Source organism: Lagopus leucura, unplaced genomic scaffold (genome assembly GCF_019238085.1).
Source record: "Lagopus leucura isolate 7727_CA_CO unplaced genomic scaffold, USGS_WTPT01 Super-Scaffold_73, whole genome shotgun sequence".
Classification (NCBI taxonomy): Eukaryota; Metazoa; Chordata; class Aves; order Galliformes; family Phasianidae; genus Lagopus; species Lagopus leucura.
In genome coordinates this window covers 100,285,989-100,303,364 of record NW_024962252.1, presented here as the reverse complement: position 1 = coordinate 100,303,364, position 17,376 = coordinate 100,285,989, and the positions used below count along the sequence as shown (strand labels likewise).

At 38.3% G+C, this 17,376-nt stretch overlaps 1 protein-coding gene across 1 annotated transcript in view; it reads right to left on the bottom strand.

Moving 5' to 3' along the window:
• EML6 (EMAP like 6) overlaps positions 1–17,376 on the bottom strand; it is a 111,249-nt gene that overhangs the window by 75,230 nt on the left and 18,643 nt on the right. Inside the window, exon 2 of the mRNA XM_042883412.1 lies at positions 5,090–5,249. Within this exon, the coding sequence (XP_042739346.1) occupies positions 5,090–5,249 (160 nt within the window). The remainder of the gene's footprint in view (positions 1–5,089; positions 5,250–17,376) is intronic.

The window sequence follows — 17,376 nt, the reverse complement described above, 5'->3', positions numbered from 1 at the left end:
TAAAGGCATCGTCAAGATAATTGTGTTAATCATCTGTTTGCTGGAGAAAGCACTGAAACGCCTAATCTTTTCCACAGAGTTAGGTTTTAATTTCAGGTTACTGATGTCTCAAATATAATTACAGAAGGACTGTAATGATCATATCAGAAGCACTGCACTCTGGCATTCTGATCTATTAACCTGATAGTTAAAACAAATGGAAAACAGAAGTTCTCACTATCCCCAAACACATGTTTATTCATTATGTTTATTTAGATGAGGTTTAGAATCTGAACTGGATACACTTTCAATAACTGCCTTTTACATAAATCAGTGTATCAGATAACCTCCCAGTGACTGTGCTCACTGTGTATAACTTTACATGATTTCCATCAGAGTTTCTTATTAGATGAGCAATCTTAGACTGATGGAGCAGAGACTGTTGTGATCTATAACAGCTTGAAGACTAAACTGATATCACATGTACTGCAACTGTATAAAATGGATTGGATAGGATAGGATAGGATATAACATATGTTGGACAGAGATATGTCCAATATATGTTAGTAAAGGGAAAATGCCTGGGTAACTTGCACTGTGGGAAGAGACTGAGAGACACTTTTCATGGCAAACAGCCACCTAGCTTGGTAACACAATTGGGTAACGTTCTGTTGTGTCCCTTATTCTTCTCATTGCCCTATCTACAAACTTAAGAGTCCAACTGAAGCTCCTACACATTTTGCTCTGTTACAAGAAAGCCTACATTTCACGAACATGCAATAAATGAAACCTTATTTTGGCCTCAAAGATGAAGATGAGCAGATGAATCATCTGATCCAAATGGACTCATGTTTCAGATTTGACATGAACCAGATTTTTCCTTGAAGAATTACTTCAAGATGACTTGCAAACTGAATCTCTGTACTGAATGCTTCCTTCAATTACATGTCTGTTATTTTTGGCTTGGCTTTGCAGCAGGTAAATTGTTTAAAGTCTGGAAATTTCTGAGTTAATACTAGAGAACTGAACCAGCAAAGACAAGAGCAATTTTACCAAAAAATTCCTCTAAAATACTGTTAGAAAAAATACTAATTGCTATAAAACTACCAATTACTATAGAGCTGAGTGAAATCAATATTCACAAAGAAACAGAGCATTCCAGTTTTCAGTCCGTAGCAAAATTAATCAGACAAGGTATTCCATGCCTTTTCATGCCATTTTCAAGAGCAAAAACATAGTGTACATCTTCCACTGAATAAGTGAGCCACTTCCAAAGGCCTCTGGCTTAAGGGCAGTAGGTACACATGCACCCTGTACTATCTTCATAATAGTTACAGTTCTTTTATTTTAGAGTAATGAAATAGATCCCTTTTACATTTGGTTGCTTGGGAACTGACACAACATACATTGCAACCTCACGTAACAGCTGAACTCTGCATAGTGAATAACGCATAAAATCTAGCAGAAGCACCTGTAGGACACCAAGCACTGAAAAGATTTCAGTGTAATATATTTCACCAAAATCTGTTTGGCATCTACCCACATCCGAGCCTTTGAAACAGGAAAGGTAGGTACTGAATGGTAAAGAAGGGAAAATAGAATAGGGGAAAGAACAAACACACTCCCGCCAATCACCAAGATCAAAATATTTATGTATTTGAGAAAGGACTATTATTGTGGCATATGTTTTATTTGCTCTTGAGTAATCTACATCTACCCAGGAGGTTGGACGCACTGATCAAAACACCAGATATTTTTTCACGGAACCATCACTGATTCCAACGTTTTCTCGCCTTTTTTATACTGTTCTCTTCACCATGGAAACCATGGCAGTACTTACAGTACCTTTTAGACTTATAACAACATCAGACTTCATCTCCCAGACAAGAAATTGCCATTAGTGGGGTAGATGGGCAGTGGTATTTCTAGAGTGTGTCAGCTAATGATTTATATTTTCTTTTTTCCTTTAGATCTATTGAGGAAGGCCTCCTGCTGGCCCAAGAGTGGTAAATGCTGAATTTCCTTTTAAGTTAAAATGCTTCTACTTTTAGTATTCCTTTTGGAATGGAACTTGATAGCATCCTGCTCAGAGAATTCACAGAATCACCAGAAGAAAATCTGCCAAGTATCTTATGCACATAATTAAACAATTATTTTTTAAGTCTACACAGATGTAGAAGATCTGGCTAAAGTAGCCTACCGCAACCTAACGCCAAATTCAGAAATGCACACATGCCCTCCTTACTCTGTTTAAAGAAAGCCCACAAAAGAGGTCCTCAAAAAACAACCTGGAACAGAAATTGAAATATATAGCATTAGGGAAATTCTTTAATAAAAAAGACATCAGCCTTGTAGGTAATTCTGTGAAGGGCAGAGACGTTGGTGCTCTCAAACTCTAGTTAGTTCCTGGTTCAACAGAGTAAGTTTTTATTCATAGGCAAACTGACAGCTCTTCATTAAACGTTTGAACAATGTGCAGCTTCCCTCCTACAAATGTCATCTCCCAGTCATACAGAAAAATCACAAACTAAAATACGTATTTTTCAATAACAACTGCTCTGCTGGAATTTAACTGCTTTCAGCACTCTTAAAATGCAACATTAATTACAGAGAATGTTAACAGAAAATTTCCTTAAAATATGTTCATCTTCAAATTTCAAATCCTTATTGAAAGTACATAAAATAAACTATCCTTGATTTAAGCTGCTTGTTGATCTGTATATCAGAAAATAATACTTTCCACTCTCCATTACTCAGTTTGTGGTTAATTACGCCAGGGAAGCATTGCAGAGACACCTAAGCTGTCTCCATGCAGTGCCAGCTGGGAGTAAGTCTAGCAGGGAGTAATATTTCAGAATTAATTCATTTGAATGCTTGAAAATACCCCAGAGTTTCTGATACAGGAAGAGCTAATTATATCGGTCAAAATATAAATGCAGTGTCACCATTCTGGGACCTACACTAAATTCTCACACTGGGGCTGTGCAGCACTCAACACAGTGGTTGCCCTCAGAACCAGAAGCTGTGTGCAGCAGAGTGGGAGGAAGCAGAGTTGTCTTTATGGGAACTGAGCACAGGTAGAGAAGCAGAATTACCTGGGCTTTTCCTCAGCCTATACTTATTTTAAAAGTGGAAAATAGCAGGTATTTGAGAAAATAGTATGTAGGGATACAATTATTTGCACCTGTATGTTATGTTACTATTGAATTTTTGTTTGTTTGTGTTGAGGCTAAAATATCAATCTTTCCAGGATAGAAATAGACACTATGAGTGAAATGTATGCAGTTGAAGGAAAGACACGAGCAATGTACATGAAGCCCGTTTTGTGACAAGATGCCACCTCCCTCAGGTGACTGTGCTGACTATAGAACGTGGAAGCAGCTCTGAATTCCACATACTCAAAGTTATGTCAAAGCTCTTTAATTTTGGCTCAGCACAGCACCTTCTTTTGTAAACCAGAAAGAGCAGTAAAAGCCAAGATGCATCATCCACATTTATGTTTTCCAGCACTGGTCCTTCTCCAGATACAAACTGCATTCTGTGCAAATCTTCATTCCAGAATATCTGCAACTTCTCTAACATTTCCAGAAACAGAATGCCACTGTTTTGCAAAGTCAGCACACCAATAAGTTCAGTTTTTAATTACCATTAGGCAACAAGCAGCATCTTCAGAAGAGTCCCCATCTTGAACTCATATGGACTGGGCTTATCCTTATCATGTGCTTAAACAGGGATTTAAACCTGTTTAAAGGTTTACCCACCATTCTCATGAAGTTAGAAACAAGAGAAAATTTTAAGAATACTTATTTCTGAATTAAAATAATGTTAAGGTTATTATATCATTCAAAATTTTCTTCTGGTGAACTGGGGATGCTCTCATTCGATTTTTTTAATGCACATTTCCTAGGAACACCTTTTTCTTTAATTAGAGTTGACACATGAGATTTCGGAGGAAATGGTTTTACTTTAAAAAAAAATATGGAAGGAGATAGTTGAAAACTAAGCTTAAAATAGAAAGTTACCTCCAATTTCTAAAACAGAAATACATGCCACGGTGCTGCCGAGTAAAGCTTTCTGAATATGTGTTACAGGTAATTGCTTGTGGTAGTGTACTTCAACTCACACTGATCTTTAAACTGAATATACACAAGATAACGCACAATAGAAAGCACTTTTGTTTCATGTGAGAACACATTTTTAGGCATTGTATGTCTGGTTTTGATCTCAGAAAGTGGAATAAAACCACTCTGTGATCAGCCGCAGAGTGATCAGGCATATGATAGTAAAGCTCTACAGACAGCTAACTGTCTATGACTTTATTTTAAGGAAAGCATTTTAAGGCAAATCTGTCCTTCTGTGATGCAATTCACTAGCAAACAAGGAAGATCTGTGCAAGAATCCAGGAATCAGCTTACTTTCTAACTAGTCCTAAAAAATTTCAGCAGCCAACTATAAAACATGACCACAGTGTTATACCAGAAAACTGAAAACTGACTGATAAGGACAAAATTGAATATGAAACACTTCTCAGTTTTATCCACATAATTAATCTATTTTTCTCCCTTTTTAGTTACAACTCAATGTTTTTACTAGTTCTCCTGCAGGGAAAAAAATCAATGTGTTTAGACGTGAACAGCCCATCGCTTACTTGTGTTTTAATCCTGCCTCAAAATATCACATAATCATATAACATATTGTGTCCTAACCCCTTTATTCAATTAAACTGACTGTGCACCTTAGCCAATGAGACTCTTACTGGAGTCTCTCTGCCAAAAGAGCTGCAGGATTGCAAGGACTCTGCCAGGAAATGGTCTCTTGAACAGCAAGTGATAAGTATGTAGTGAAGCTATTACATTTGAGCCGAGGAGGGCTGTTTCTTTTATAGATATTTGTTCAGTAACTAATGCATCTACTTGAACTGAATTCTTGGTGACATTTTGGTTTTTGAACGAGCTACATTTGCAGTCCTTGCATTAAAAAAAAATTAATCATAATAGTAGTTTAAGTACAGCCATACACCTACCTGTACAGATAAAATATTTCAAAGTGATGTCTCTTGGGCTCAGAGGTCAAACTAAATTGAAAACATTGAAAAAGAAGATATACAAACCTGGCCATCAGAATCAAAAGCTAAGCAGGCAACTCCATGTGTATGTGCATCCTTAAGGACAGAAACAGTCTGTACACGGTAGGAATCCCAAATGCAAATGTAAGGGTCCTTTCCAACCTGCCCTGTAGCTACTAAAGTTTTATCCGGGTGAACTGCAAGGCTGAAAGAGAACACAGTTTAAGTTACAACACATTTTCTCAATACAGCAAAAAATGCGAACATGAAACTGAAAAAATAATTTATTTTTCTTAGTTAAAAAAACAGCTCCTTTTGATTTATTGGAATGATCTTATCAAACACCATAAAAACTTACTGTATCCCATTATTTCCTTCTGCCTAAATAAGAAAAAATGATTGAGACTGACACGCTGATTGCAGAATACAACTTATCATGTAATAATATTTTAACTAGCAAATGTAAGAAAAGTACAATCAGAACATTTTTATATGGGCTTTTTATTTATATGTATTTTCAGATATGCTTTTAGTTACTGCTGCCCGAGGAAAGGCAAAACTTATGCTTCTTTGTTAGTTTATCTCATTTTTCTCTGCCAGCCAATCAGAAATAGCACCTTGATAAAAACTTTCACGACAAACAGGACTTCTCTTACTTAAATCCAAGCAAATGCTAACGTTTCAAAAATCATTCCCTGGTTTCCAGTGATTTACTCCAATAACTCCAGTAGTACAATTGTTTTGGCTGACTTTATCTTATACACACTGTTAAACACAGACCTCTCAACTTTTTTTTTCCCTGCAGTCTCTGTACAGAGGCACATTATTGCAAGCCACTCTAATGCAGAATCAAAAACCATCTCTGTGCACATCTCTTCAGACATGGAAATCTCCACCAGACTGCCCATGGTATCTTTCTCTTCCATGCCAAAGTGTGAACTCTAATGTTTACTTCCATATTGTGTTGGGACGTTTCTCTTAGATGTCAAACATATTCTGGAACGAAGCAGTAGCACCATTTAGGAAAAAAAAAAATGTATTCTGTATTTTCCTTGTAACATATTTTTTACATTTTCATGGTAACACAGAAAGACAGAAGGCCATCATTGAGCAAACTTTCTCCCATACTAAGAATAGAGCAATGCAGGCTATCAGTAGCTGACACGGTACCAAAAAGTGCTCTTTGCAATGATTCCAAGTTGTTGTCAAGCTGTCCTTTACTCCTTGAAGCATTCTCTTTGACAAAGCCCAGAGGATCTAGTTTGAAAATCTCGCCTGGGGAAGTTAATAATAAAAATCCTCTCCCTAGGGTAGCATGAATACAAAGACAGTTTTACACTGTTATCCACGAAACAAATTAGAATGATGTCTAAATATGCGAGCTGCAGATGGAATAAGGAAAAGTATCCTATTAATAAACTGACACTCAACAGATGGCTCAGGGCATCTGAGTATATTTTAATATCCCAGGAGTAGATAATACTAATTATTAAAAAGGATTCATTAAAAAAAAATTAAGGAAGTTAAAAAAAAATTACAATTTTCTTATGTTAAGGAACAATACTTGCAAAAAGAATAAGTTCAGCAGAACACTCCATAGAAACTTTTTTTTTTTTCAGTTCTCCTACTTGCTCATTTTTTCCTTCTTCTCAGGCTTGGATTCTAAAGTTTGCTGTGTGTCAGCTAGTCACCTTAATTGTAAACCTGTAAGGCAAATAAAGGGTAACTTCACCATATTTAAGATGGGACATTTACAATTAAGTTGGATTACTCTTCTTCAGTGATAAAAACATAAAAACCAGATGGAAAAGATTAATTGAAGCAACCTATCTCACTGCTAGAACACAACTGCAGCTTAATTACATCTACCATTGGTCTGTACAATTTGCTTTTCACATACTAGATCTCCCCATGTTCAGCATCTCCATTCCTGGATGTATAAACAACGTATATTCCTACAACCTAAATACTGAACATATCTGTTATTTGCTTTGTCCATTTCTATGCATGAAGTCAACTAATGGCACATTTAAAGTTAGGACCAAGTATCAGTTTCTGGCACCTAAGAAGTAGCCTGATTTTTCAGAACCACTAAGGACATTCATTTCCTGCTCACAACCTTTACAATAATGCACTACAACTGCCTACGTTCAGGCTGGCTGTTAGATAACCAAGGGTTTGTTTTTGGCAGACAGAACGGTGGCTTACGGAGTGAGGAAATGGAGTCTAAATTCAACAATTCCTGGTGACTGTCTGAATACCTTCATACATGACAGCCATGTTTGTCAATGAAAATGCAAAACTGCATGTGTGACTATTCAATCCGTTTGCAAATGGATTGCTTCCTGTCTCCAGACCAGAAGACCTCTAACTGGCATGGCTTCTCTACCCTTCCACACTCTAAAAACAGGTATAAACTTCATTGTTTTGCTTCCAGCATATAGGTGTGTATCTTCAACCTTTCTAAGCAAAGATCCTATATCTAAACGATTTGTGGTATCACATCACTACATTGGAAAGTACTGAAATATTATTATTGAAGGAAGATAAAAATATGATTAGATTATGTATTCAAACAACAGCAATTTATGGTACAGAACAACACTGCTGGGGAATCTTTCCTGTACCTTCCAAAAGGAACAACAGCTAGAAACAGAAAAGTCTTTCTCTTATAACTAGGCAATTTTCTGCAAGCCACAGGCAATAAGGCTGCAGATAGCTGTTTGAGATTCATTAGTGTAAGGCAGAGTGATCGCAGCGCAGGGTACAGCCAACAAGATCTAGGCAGATGGGCAGCAGAAATTTCACAAGAAAAGTTCTCCCTATTTTCCAGGTTTGTATGAAAAGGAATTCACATTTATCTTGCCTTATCTGCAGCTCTTCCACACCACACAATTAGCTAGGCTGGAAAACAGAAGGAGAAAAAGTAGCAGTTACTGCTGTTGGCACTGCTTGCTGGTAGTGGCAGTCACTTCCCCACACTTCTCAACCTTCTGTCTGTGAGAACTGTAACAGGAGCAGTTGCATGTGTAGGGTAAGAAGCAGAGATCAATTGCTTGGGAATTGCAAGTTCCCCTCCTTCGAGGGCAGGCAAAAAAAAAAGTGAAGGGATTTCTGGCAGTCTGCTCCTTCCAGCAGCTGAATGCTTTTGTGGCAGCATAAAGCTAACTGAGAATTCCACAAGCGTGCTGATATCTGCAGGGAAGGTCTTCAACAAAAGTGCATGGCACTTCACAGACACTTTTTTGAAAATCAAACAATCCATTTAAGATGAACCAATGAACTCCAGGCAGCATTTTAACGTTACACCTTCTTCCTAATCCATGCTTTTGTTAATAAGAAATTTCAGTGAACGTTTTCTTCACTTCCAAGACCAATGATTATGAATCTAGCATCGAAGGCTGGAACCCTGTTAAATTAGGATAATTACAGACGCCAGTCGTGTTCCAGCAGAGTCTGATGAAATGCTTTATAAAAGTCATTAGTGGATCCATCTGGACTGAGGGCCTTGCCAGATGGTAAGCTCTTAGTACCTCCGCAATCGCTGTTGCAATCATATTCTGCTCCAAGATTTTCTTTTGCTTTTGTAACAATTTAGAATTTCACAAGATTGAAAGTATTTGATTCTTGTCCATATTGTATTTTTGTTTGTTTGTTTTCTTTAACAGTTCCTCTAGATTTCTAGGCATATATGTAAGTTTAAAACTGAACTAAGTAGAAAAGTTTACGGAATGCAAACTACTTCAACATCCTTGAATATTAAATTGAAGTGTTTGCCTTTAAATTATTCCCAAACCACCAGCAAAGATGTTTGATCTTCAACAAGAACACAGTCTAGGAACCAAAGAACTACAGACTCGAAACAAAGAATCACAGAACCATAGAATCACCAATGTTGCAAAAGTCTTTCAAGATCAACCAGTCCAACCTTCATCCGCCACCAATATTCCCCCACTAAACCATGTCCCTCAGTACAACACCTAATGTTTCTTTAACACCTCCAGGGATGTCATTGGCCTTCTTGGCCACCTGGGCACACTGCTGGCTCATGTTCACAGGAGTGCTGATCAACACCCCCAGATCCATTTTCCCCAGTCTTTCCGCCACTGTGCCCCAAGCCTGATTAGGAAGAACAGAAAAGGGGATGGGGGAATTGAAGGTGGTCAAGGACGAGGTCCTTCAGAAAGATTAGAGGAGGTTCAGGGTGGATCTGATAGTTTTCCAGCACCTCAAAGGTAGCTGTAGAGAAGTTGGAGGTATGCTTGTCACAAAGAAAGATGGTAAAAGGACAAAGGGCAAGAGGCACAAGTTCCTTCATGGGAAATCCTGTCTGGACATAAGAAAAATGCTCTTCACTGTGGGAAGAGGTAGGTTGCCTAGAAAAGTGGAAGATTCCCCTTGCTGGAAATGACATAAGACTTCCTTGGCTTGACAGGACCCAAGGTAACCTGACCTAAGGCTGTGCTCTCGGGAGAAAGTCAGGACTGGACTGGATGATTTCTGCAAGCCCCTTCAAAACTAGATTTTCTATAATCCCAAATACTGAAATATATCAAGAAAGCTAAGGCAATCAAAGTAAAAATGGATTTTGGCTCAGAGAACTTTACTTGCATTAGTAAATTGATAGTTGACACTGCCAAAGGAGAGTGGCTCCTGCTATCTTTAATACATACATTGACAGGCTTACTGAGGTTGAAATGGATGCTTTAAACAAAAGATAAACATCTGAAGTTCACTATCCTTAATTTACTATTACAAACCTCACCAGGCTGTCAAAACACTCTTTCACTGAAGCAGCCAAAGGCTGAGCATTTCTCTTCATTCTTATGGATGTATAATTTTTTCAATGTATTTATTATTTATGAACTGAAACTTTTCTAGAACCATCATATTAACTAGTCTTTGATTAACACCAATCAACCAAATGCACTTTCCATACAAACTACATTTACTTCCTGGAATGGCCCCCACCTAACATACAAAAATTGCTCTTGGAAAGACGTTGAGTCTTGTCACCCATCTCTTGACAATGCAAACCATTCTCACTGCTAAGGTTTTATTGCACATTAAAGAAGCCTGAAAATCTGATGCTATTCTAAAATAACTCTAGCTAGTTAGACCCTTGTAAATAATTCTCTACTAGAAACTTACCCTGTTTTACATTTGGAATGACTTTAATGTTCAGACAAACCTTTAAAGTGTTTGGCAGCTTTATGTTAATGCAATGCTACGTAGTGAAGATTTGGTGAGAAATGTATGGTAAATTTAAAATCAAATTCCCCAGCAAAACTGATATTGATTGTATATGATTAATTACTTCTGGAAATAAATGAAGGAATTGATACTTTCTGGCTCAAAATCTGCTACAAAACCTACAGCTTACAGATACAGAGAACATAGCGGGTTTATCCTGAGCATTTAGGTCAAAGTTGTTGGGAGGTACTGAGGGCACTGCCTGTGCTACGCTTGAATAGCAGACACATAAATAACACAACCATTTTTCACAAGACTTTTTCTCTGTAACAAAAACATCTCTGAGGAAATAAAGAAAAATCAAAATGCTTCAAGAAGCTCCAAGCCTGTCCTGAAATAGGCCATTACGTGCCACTAGGTATTTTCTTCTTGGTTGCCTCCTTCTGCTCTGCACTGCTAGCTCTCAGTGCAGAATGAAGTGACACGTTCAAGATCCTGACAGGCCAGCAGGCATGTCTGAAGACCAGGGATCTTTTCAGCTTCATTTTTCTGCTCATATAGTGCAAAGGATGGAGCTGCTTTCACATGTCAGCAAAGGAAAAAAACGGTCTTTCAGGAATTTCTCATTTCATGGAACAAAATGAGCTTCTCTGCTCAGCTGCAGGGTCAAAACAGAAGACTGCAACTTGCTGTACAGACAGATCAGTATTATCAGAAAAATAAGACAGGATGCAGCCTGACCTCTACTCCTGAATACAGTATAAATCAAAATCAATTCTCATTAAAAGAAGCAATGGAATACCAGCAGTTAAGTAGAAGAAAATGTGGTGACCTGCAGGAAGTAAGCGGGGGCCTGGAGAAAAGAAGCAGGAGGAGGGAAGAACAAAGGGACTTGGTACAATTTAACTACTTTTTACAGATTAATATAAAGCTGTAATAATACCTTTGAAGAATACAAAATATTGCCACTCAATTACAGCAAACAGCTGAGGTACAGAACACATTTGACCTGAAATAATATAAATGTCCATAGAAACACCACCAAGTAATATTCATTTCAGAGCATCTGGCAAATATTTTTTTAGGCCTAAGTTCTTAACTGCTATGCTTGCTTTCTCCTTTCATGTTTGATGTGTGGGAAGCAGAGTGATGTAGTTAGCTGTTCTGGAATTTATTCATACTTCTACACTGGCTTCCTACCTCAATCAAGTCATTGCAGGCTAACTTTTCCAACAGCAGCTTCCGAATCTGGGGGCCTGCCTCAGACAGCAACCATCTGGTTGTCAGAAGAAGCAAACACCTACAGTTCTGAATGAAGCTGATGCAGACTGATTGAAAATCAGTGTTAGCATACAGAAATGGTCTTGGCCACCAACAGAGCCTAAGATTTTTTTATATTAAGATCATTTATAGAGTAGACATGCAGTTCAGTTGGTGTTGGTAAAGGTCTCTAGAGCATGCACATTAATGGCTGTTATGCTAAGCCCACTGAAAGTGTCCTTTCATTCAAGGGGCATTCTGACAGGATTTTATTTTTGTTTTTTCTAGAAGTAATGTGGGATATAACTGCTGCAGCAGCTTCCAAAGTTATGGACATTCCTGCCACACTGAATTACTCCACTTTGTTCTTGGGGAATTACTGCTAACGGTTCTCTGTGCCAGTGGTTATATTCAAGTCTACAGAGTTATTCCATCACACTCCAATAGTCTGTTTGGCTGCTCAGTGCTTAATAGATGTCTTGACAGATCAGGCCCATAAAGTGGCAAAAGCAACATCACAGAAATGTGCAATCTGCAGTTGTAGCACAGAGTTGCAGCGGGTTCACAGAGTCAGGCCAGATGAAAAGATTAAATTTTGACCAAATGATTAGAATTTCCTCTAAGAGAAGGGAAAAGAAACATGAGAAAAACTCTTAGAAAACTCTAAAATGTAATTTTTGTTAGACTTAATTGTTCTGCACTTTAACTGAGACCAGCTGTGATTTGCAGACCCATGCATGTGTACAGGCAATAAGATTTGGCAGATCTAATAAAAGGAATGGTACTGCAGCACAGTTCTACAGCACACATTGCTGCAGAAGCACAAAGTTGATGTGGTTTTTATCTAATGCGTATATTTTACATATACTCACTCTCAGATAGTTTGCAACTCCAAGCTTCTGTCAGCAGAATGAGCCTTATGTACCCAAAGCACATTCAAGGACATTGAACGGTAAACTACTGTTGATGGCCTCATGAATTGTGTTTTTTTTGAACAAGCGATCAGGGAAAAATATGCATTATTTCCTATTAGCTGCACTGGCTCAAACACACAGCATTGTACAACTTCAGCTTTCACATGCATGTAGTTTCCATTTTGAGTGTGATTATATTTGCATTCCTACCGATTACTGCAGCATTCTGCAAATATCTGAAAACAAATACCCTGGTGACATCAATATAAGAATACTGGATTTTTTCATATACAAAATACTATGAATACCTGTTCAGAAAGAGCTAACGATACCAGAAAGAGAGGGTCTTGGCCCCTGCTGAAAGAAGTAGGGATGTTGCTAGACAGTCAGGAGCTGGATAAAGCTGCACAGGCACGTGCAGTTCAGCCAAAACAGCTACATAGCTTTTACCTGTCTGAAATGAAACTTTGTTGTGTGGGGGTGCCTTTGTTCGTTTTGCCTATTCAGTGTTTATTATAGTTAAATGGACAGTGGAGAATGTTTTGTAATGAACAGTAAAACATTGCAAAGAAATACAGTCTGTGGTGCAACAAAGACTACCGGGTTAATTCAATGAGCAATATATGGCACAGCAGCTACACGCTGTTCTAAGTTTCCTATTGCTCAACAGAAACTAGCAAAAACTTCACATTCATCTGGTATTAACAATTTTAGGTCATTCTGAGCAATCTGATTGCAAATACAATTTATACATCTGATAAAATCTGTAAGTTAAGTTATCATGGCCACTGTCACACACCATAGCCTCCATTATTTCCTATGTTCACCCTGTTCCAGTTTGACTCTGTTGAAATACTGATTCAAAGCTCAGACAAAACAGATGACACCAACTGTGCTATGTGCTAGCAAATTGCCTATTTTTCTGATTTCATCACAGTCTGGAGCTGAAATGACTAAAAATGGACTGAATGTTAGCTGTGCATTTTCTCCCAAATGTACAGATGCGATCATAATTCAGGCAAAGATTAAGCCAGTCAGCTCTAAAACTGGTGGTCACAATGAACAGTAAATATCTGTGCACTAATTAATTGCCCACAGCATGATGATGTCAATCAAGCTGCATTATGGTTGCTGCAGATGGGTCCTACGCTTGACAGCACAGCTGAAGGTATTCGCTCCTGAGGCTGCTTCAGTAATTAACTGCTTTGGGATTTCCTGGATCTACTCTACTCTCTGCAGTTAGCAGTCATCAGAGACTACAGAACTATGTAGCTCACTCTACACACAATCCAAGTCAAAATATTTGAAATACATCTGAGAAAGAGAGGATATTTAGAGAAATCTTGGAAATAAGGCACACAATAGAGACAATTACTGAAAAGAAAGATAAAGGAGATACAAAGTGAATAAAACATTGGAGAAGGCACAGTAAGAACAACCAAGACTAGCAGAGAATAGCCAAGGAGAAGTGGGAGAACAAGATAAAAACCCATTATGCATAATGTTTCCGGATCAGTCCCACTTCAATTTTTTGTTTAACAGATTCCATCTCATCTTATTGAAAATCCCTGGGTGAATTCACGTCTATGACAAGTTGTATGATCTGAGAAAACTCATAGAATCTTGTTAAAAAGTTTACATTGGGATAACAGTATTTTTCGCATATGTTTGCCTCCAGTTTCTTCATTCTTCTCTTGATGAGCCTGTCACAGTTTCTAGCACTCTAATGGAAAGAAATTAGGAAAAGTAGGTTGTTTCAACAGTGCGTCAGATGAACATGTGCCAAGCTGCATGCCATTGGTCAGAAGCAGATGATGGCTCTTTTATGCAGAGCAAAGCCTACAACAGATGTTTACAGAAATGATAAATGTGGTAATACTAAATGTATCTGGAGAAAAATACTGTTTTCTAGGTATTCTAGACTATGTGAGACATTCAAGAAGGCTTTTTACTCCTGCTATTTGCAGTAGTCAGTTGAAAGCTCATGCTTTCCTACTTTCCAAAGAAACTATCTTTCCCCGTATTTCAGAGGTTGTCAAATAAATGGGAATACAAGTTCAGTATGACTGTATAGAAACCCTGCTCCCCGTTGGGTCTGCTGGAATAAGTTATAACAAAAATTGCATACTGAAACAGAAAACATTGCAGAGTATCCACATTTAACATCAAATTGGGTCCATCATCTACATTTCTAGTTATAGTGTGTGTATCAGTCACAAGGTCAGAAATATCAGTTTTATGAGCACTCTTGCTGGGCTCCTGAAATTCTCTTTCACCAGTCAGCTGTGTACAATACAAATACAAAATCTATTTCTAAAAACTTGAAGACTGCTCTCAAAATACACATATTTTAATTTTCCGTTGTTCTAGCAACTCACATTTTAAGTTTCTATAAAAGTCTATGAAAACAAATATTTTTCAAGAAGTGCATTTACTAAAATAAATGTGACATTTATCAGCTTATTCTATGCTGTCTGAAACAACTTAAAGATTGTAAGTATCAAGTGACTATTTTGTATGAGATTACAGAAAGTGAAATTACCAACTAGCACCACAAGATGCAGCTAGAATAAATCTAGAAGTGCACTCACGTGCTAAACTTATTACATAAATGAATTTATCTATTGTCACACAATCACTTGAGTTGGAAGGGACCTTTAAAGGTTGTATAGGTCAAGTCCCCTACAATGAAAAGGGACAAATACAGCTTGATCAGGTTGTTCAAAGACCCATCCAGCCTGACCCTGAGTGTCTCCAGGGACGGTGCATCCACCACCTCTCTGGGTAACCTGTGCCAGTGCTTCACTATCCTCCTTGTTAAAAAAACAAAACAAAACAAGTTTTTTTCCTTATATCCAGTCTGTCTCCCTTCTTTTAGTTTGAAACCACTTCTCCTTGTCCTCAGAATGGACCCTGCTAAAGAGCCTGTCCTCTTCTATCTTACTGCACCTCCCATCACAGATCTCCAAATACATACCTTTCCAACTTGCAGAGAAAGGATGCTATGTGGACCATGTAAAAGGCCTTACTGAATTCCAGATGGATGACATCAGTGGCTCTTCCCTTGTCCACTGAATAGAAGGCTACTAGGTTGGTTGGCCAGACAGGATTTGCCCTTGGTGAAGCTGTAGAGCCTACTCTAACTGGCAGATATGAAAGGCATGTCACCAGCTATGGCCTGTTAATAAACAAGAAGCAGATGGATGTCACTCTTCTAAAAAAAATTATGTTTCACAGAACCATAGGATTGTTTGAGTTGGAAGGGGCCCTTGAAGGTCCTCTAGCCCAACTTCCCTGCAATGAATAGGGACACAGTTAAACGAGGTGCTCAATATATAAAAAAGAAAGCTCTGCTTTCACCACATTCTGCTATATTCCTAGTGATTAAGTTATCCATTTAGCCTTCTCACTTTTCTGCGACAGGTTTTGTCAGTCACAGTAACTCAGCTGATTTCAGCAACTGATGATTTCACACAAATTAAGTAGAATGTTGTTAACTGCAATGTAACCAAGAAAAAAAATTGAACTACTACTTAGGAATAGGTAATACATTTAATGGATAAAAATACTAAAGAGAAACTATTTTTCCACTTCTTCTCCAAACAAAACTGGACAATGTTTTAAGGCAGTTTTTCCAGAGTTTGGAAAAGCATAAATAAGCCTAACAACTGCTTAACAACTCCCTTAAGCAGCTTCCACGTGTCCAACCTGACAACGGAGCATCTAACCCGAAGATGTTTTCCCCTTCTTCTCCCAGTTGGTTCAGATTTGTTACAAACTGACAAACCTGGCAAGTCCAGGAGCAGGTATTTTAACTGCCCAATCCCATTTACAAGTTCTATTTTCTCAACTTCAACAGGTTAAATAGAGGTGAAATATTCCTTTGAAGTAAAATATGTGCTTCAGTGATATAAAAATACAGAAAATCTTCACTGGACAGAGCTCCTTTTTATTAGAAGAAAAGCTAGAATTCAATAGAATCATAGAATTCTCAGAGTTGGAAGGGACCTCTGAGGGCCATCTGTCCAACCCTCCTGCAATGCACAAGGACACCACAGCTACACCAGGCTGCCCAGGGCCTGATCCAGCCTCACCCTGAAAGTCTCTAGGGATGGGGCATCAATCACATTACTAAGTAACCTGTCCCAGTGCCTTGCCACCCTCACTGTGAAAGACTTATTCCTTGTATCTAACCTAAATCTACCCTCCTTGAGCCTGAAGCCATTTCCCCTTGTTCTATCACCACAACCCCTTCTAAAGAGTCCGTCCCCTCCTTTCCTGCAGCTCCCCTTCAGATACTGAAAAGCTGCTAATAGTTTCACAGCCTTCTCCAGGCTGAAGAGACCCAGCTCATGTCCACATCAGTGTAGTGTCACAGAGCTGATTCCATATGCTAGGTTTGCTGGTTTTTGTTCTTTTTTTTTCCCTATGGGAGCTCTGGTATCTAAGATGCACTTTACTCAGTATCTCATGTAGTTCAGTGCCCACTTCCCTATTATCAAGTGGAGATTTTCAGATTTCTAGGGAAAGGTAGCCCTTCAGCATTAAGCTGAATTAAAATCATTACTCAAAAGCAAGCGACAGAATTTTAGTGGAATTCTGGCTCACTGCACTGTCTGCAATGTCTGCACTGTCACTGTATTTATTCAAAACGTTTCTGAAACTCAGTTGCTCAAACTGAAGTTATCCAAGGCTACTCTTTCAAGATTGTATCTATTTTGCACCACTTGTGAAAATACACCCATATATAGCCAACTCGCATGCCTTAGAAAATCACCATCAAAGCGTATCTATCTGCCATTGGAATCCTCTGGAGGTCCTGCTCCTGGGCATCAGGACATCAGCAACCACAGCTCCTTCCCTCTCTAGGTTTTACACAGGATGCAGGAACTGAGAACAGGGGGGCAGAAGGTGAAAATATCCAATTTGATTTTGACTGCAGTAGCAAGAGAAATGTTTAGGACT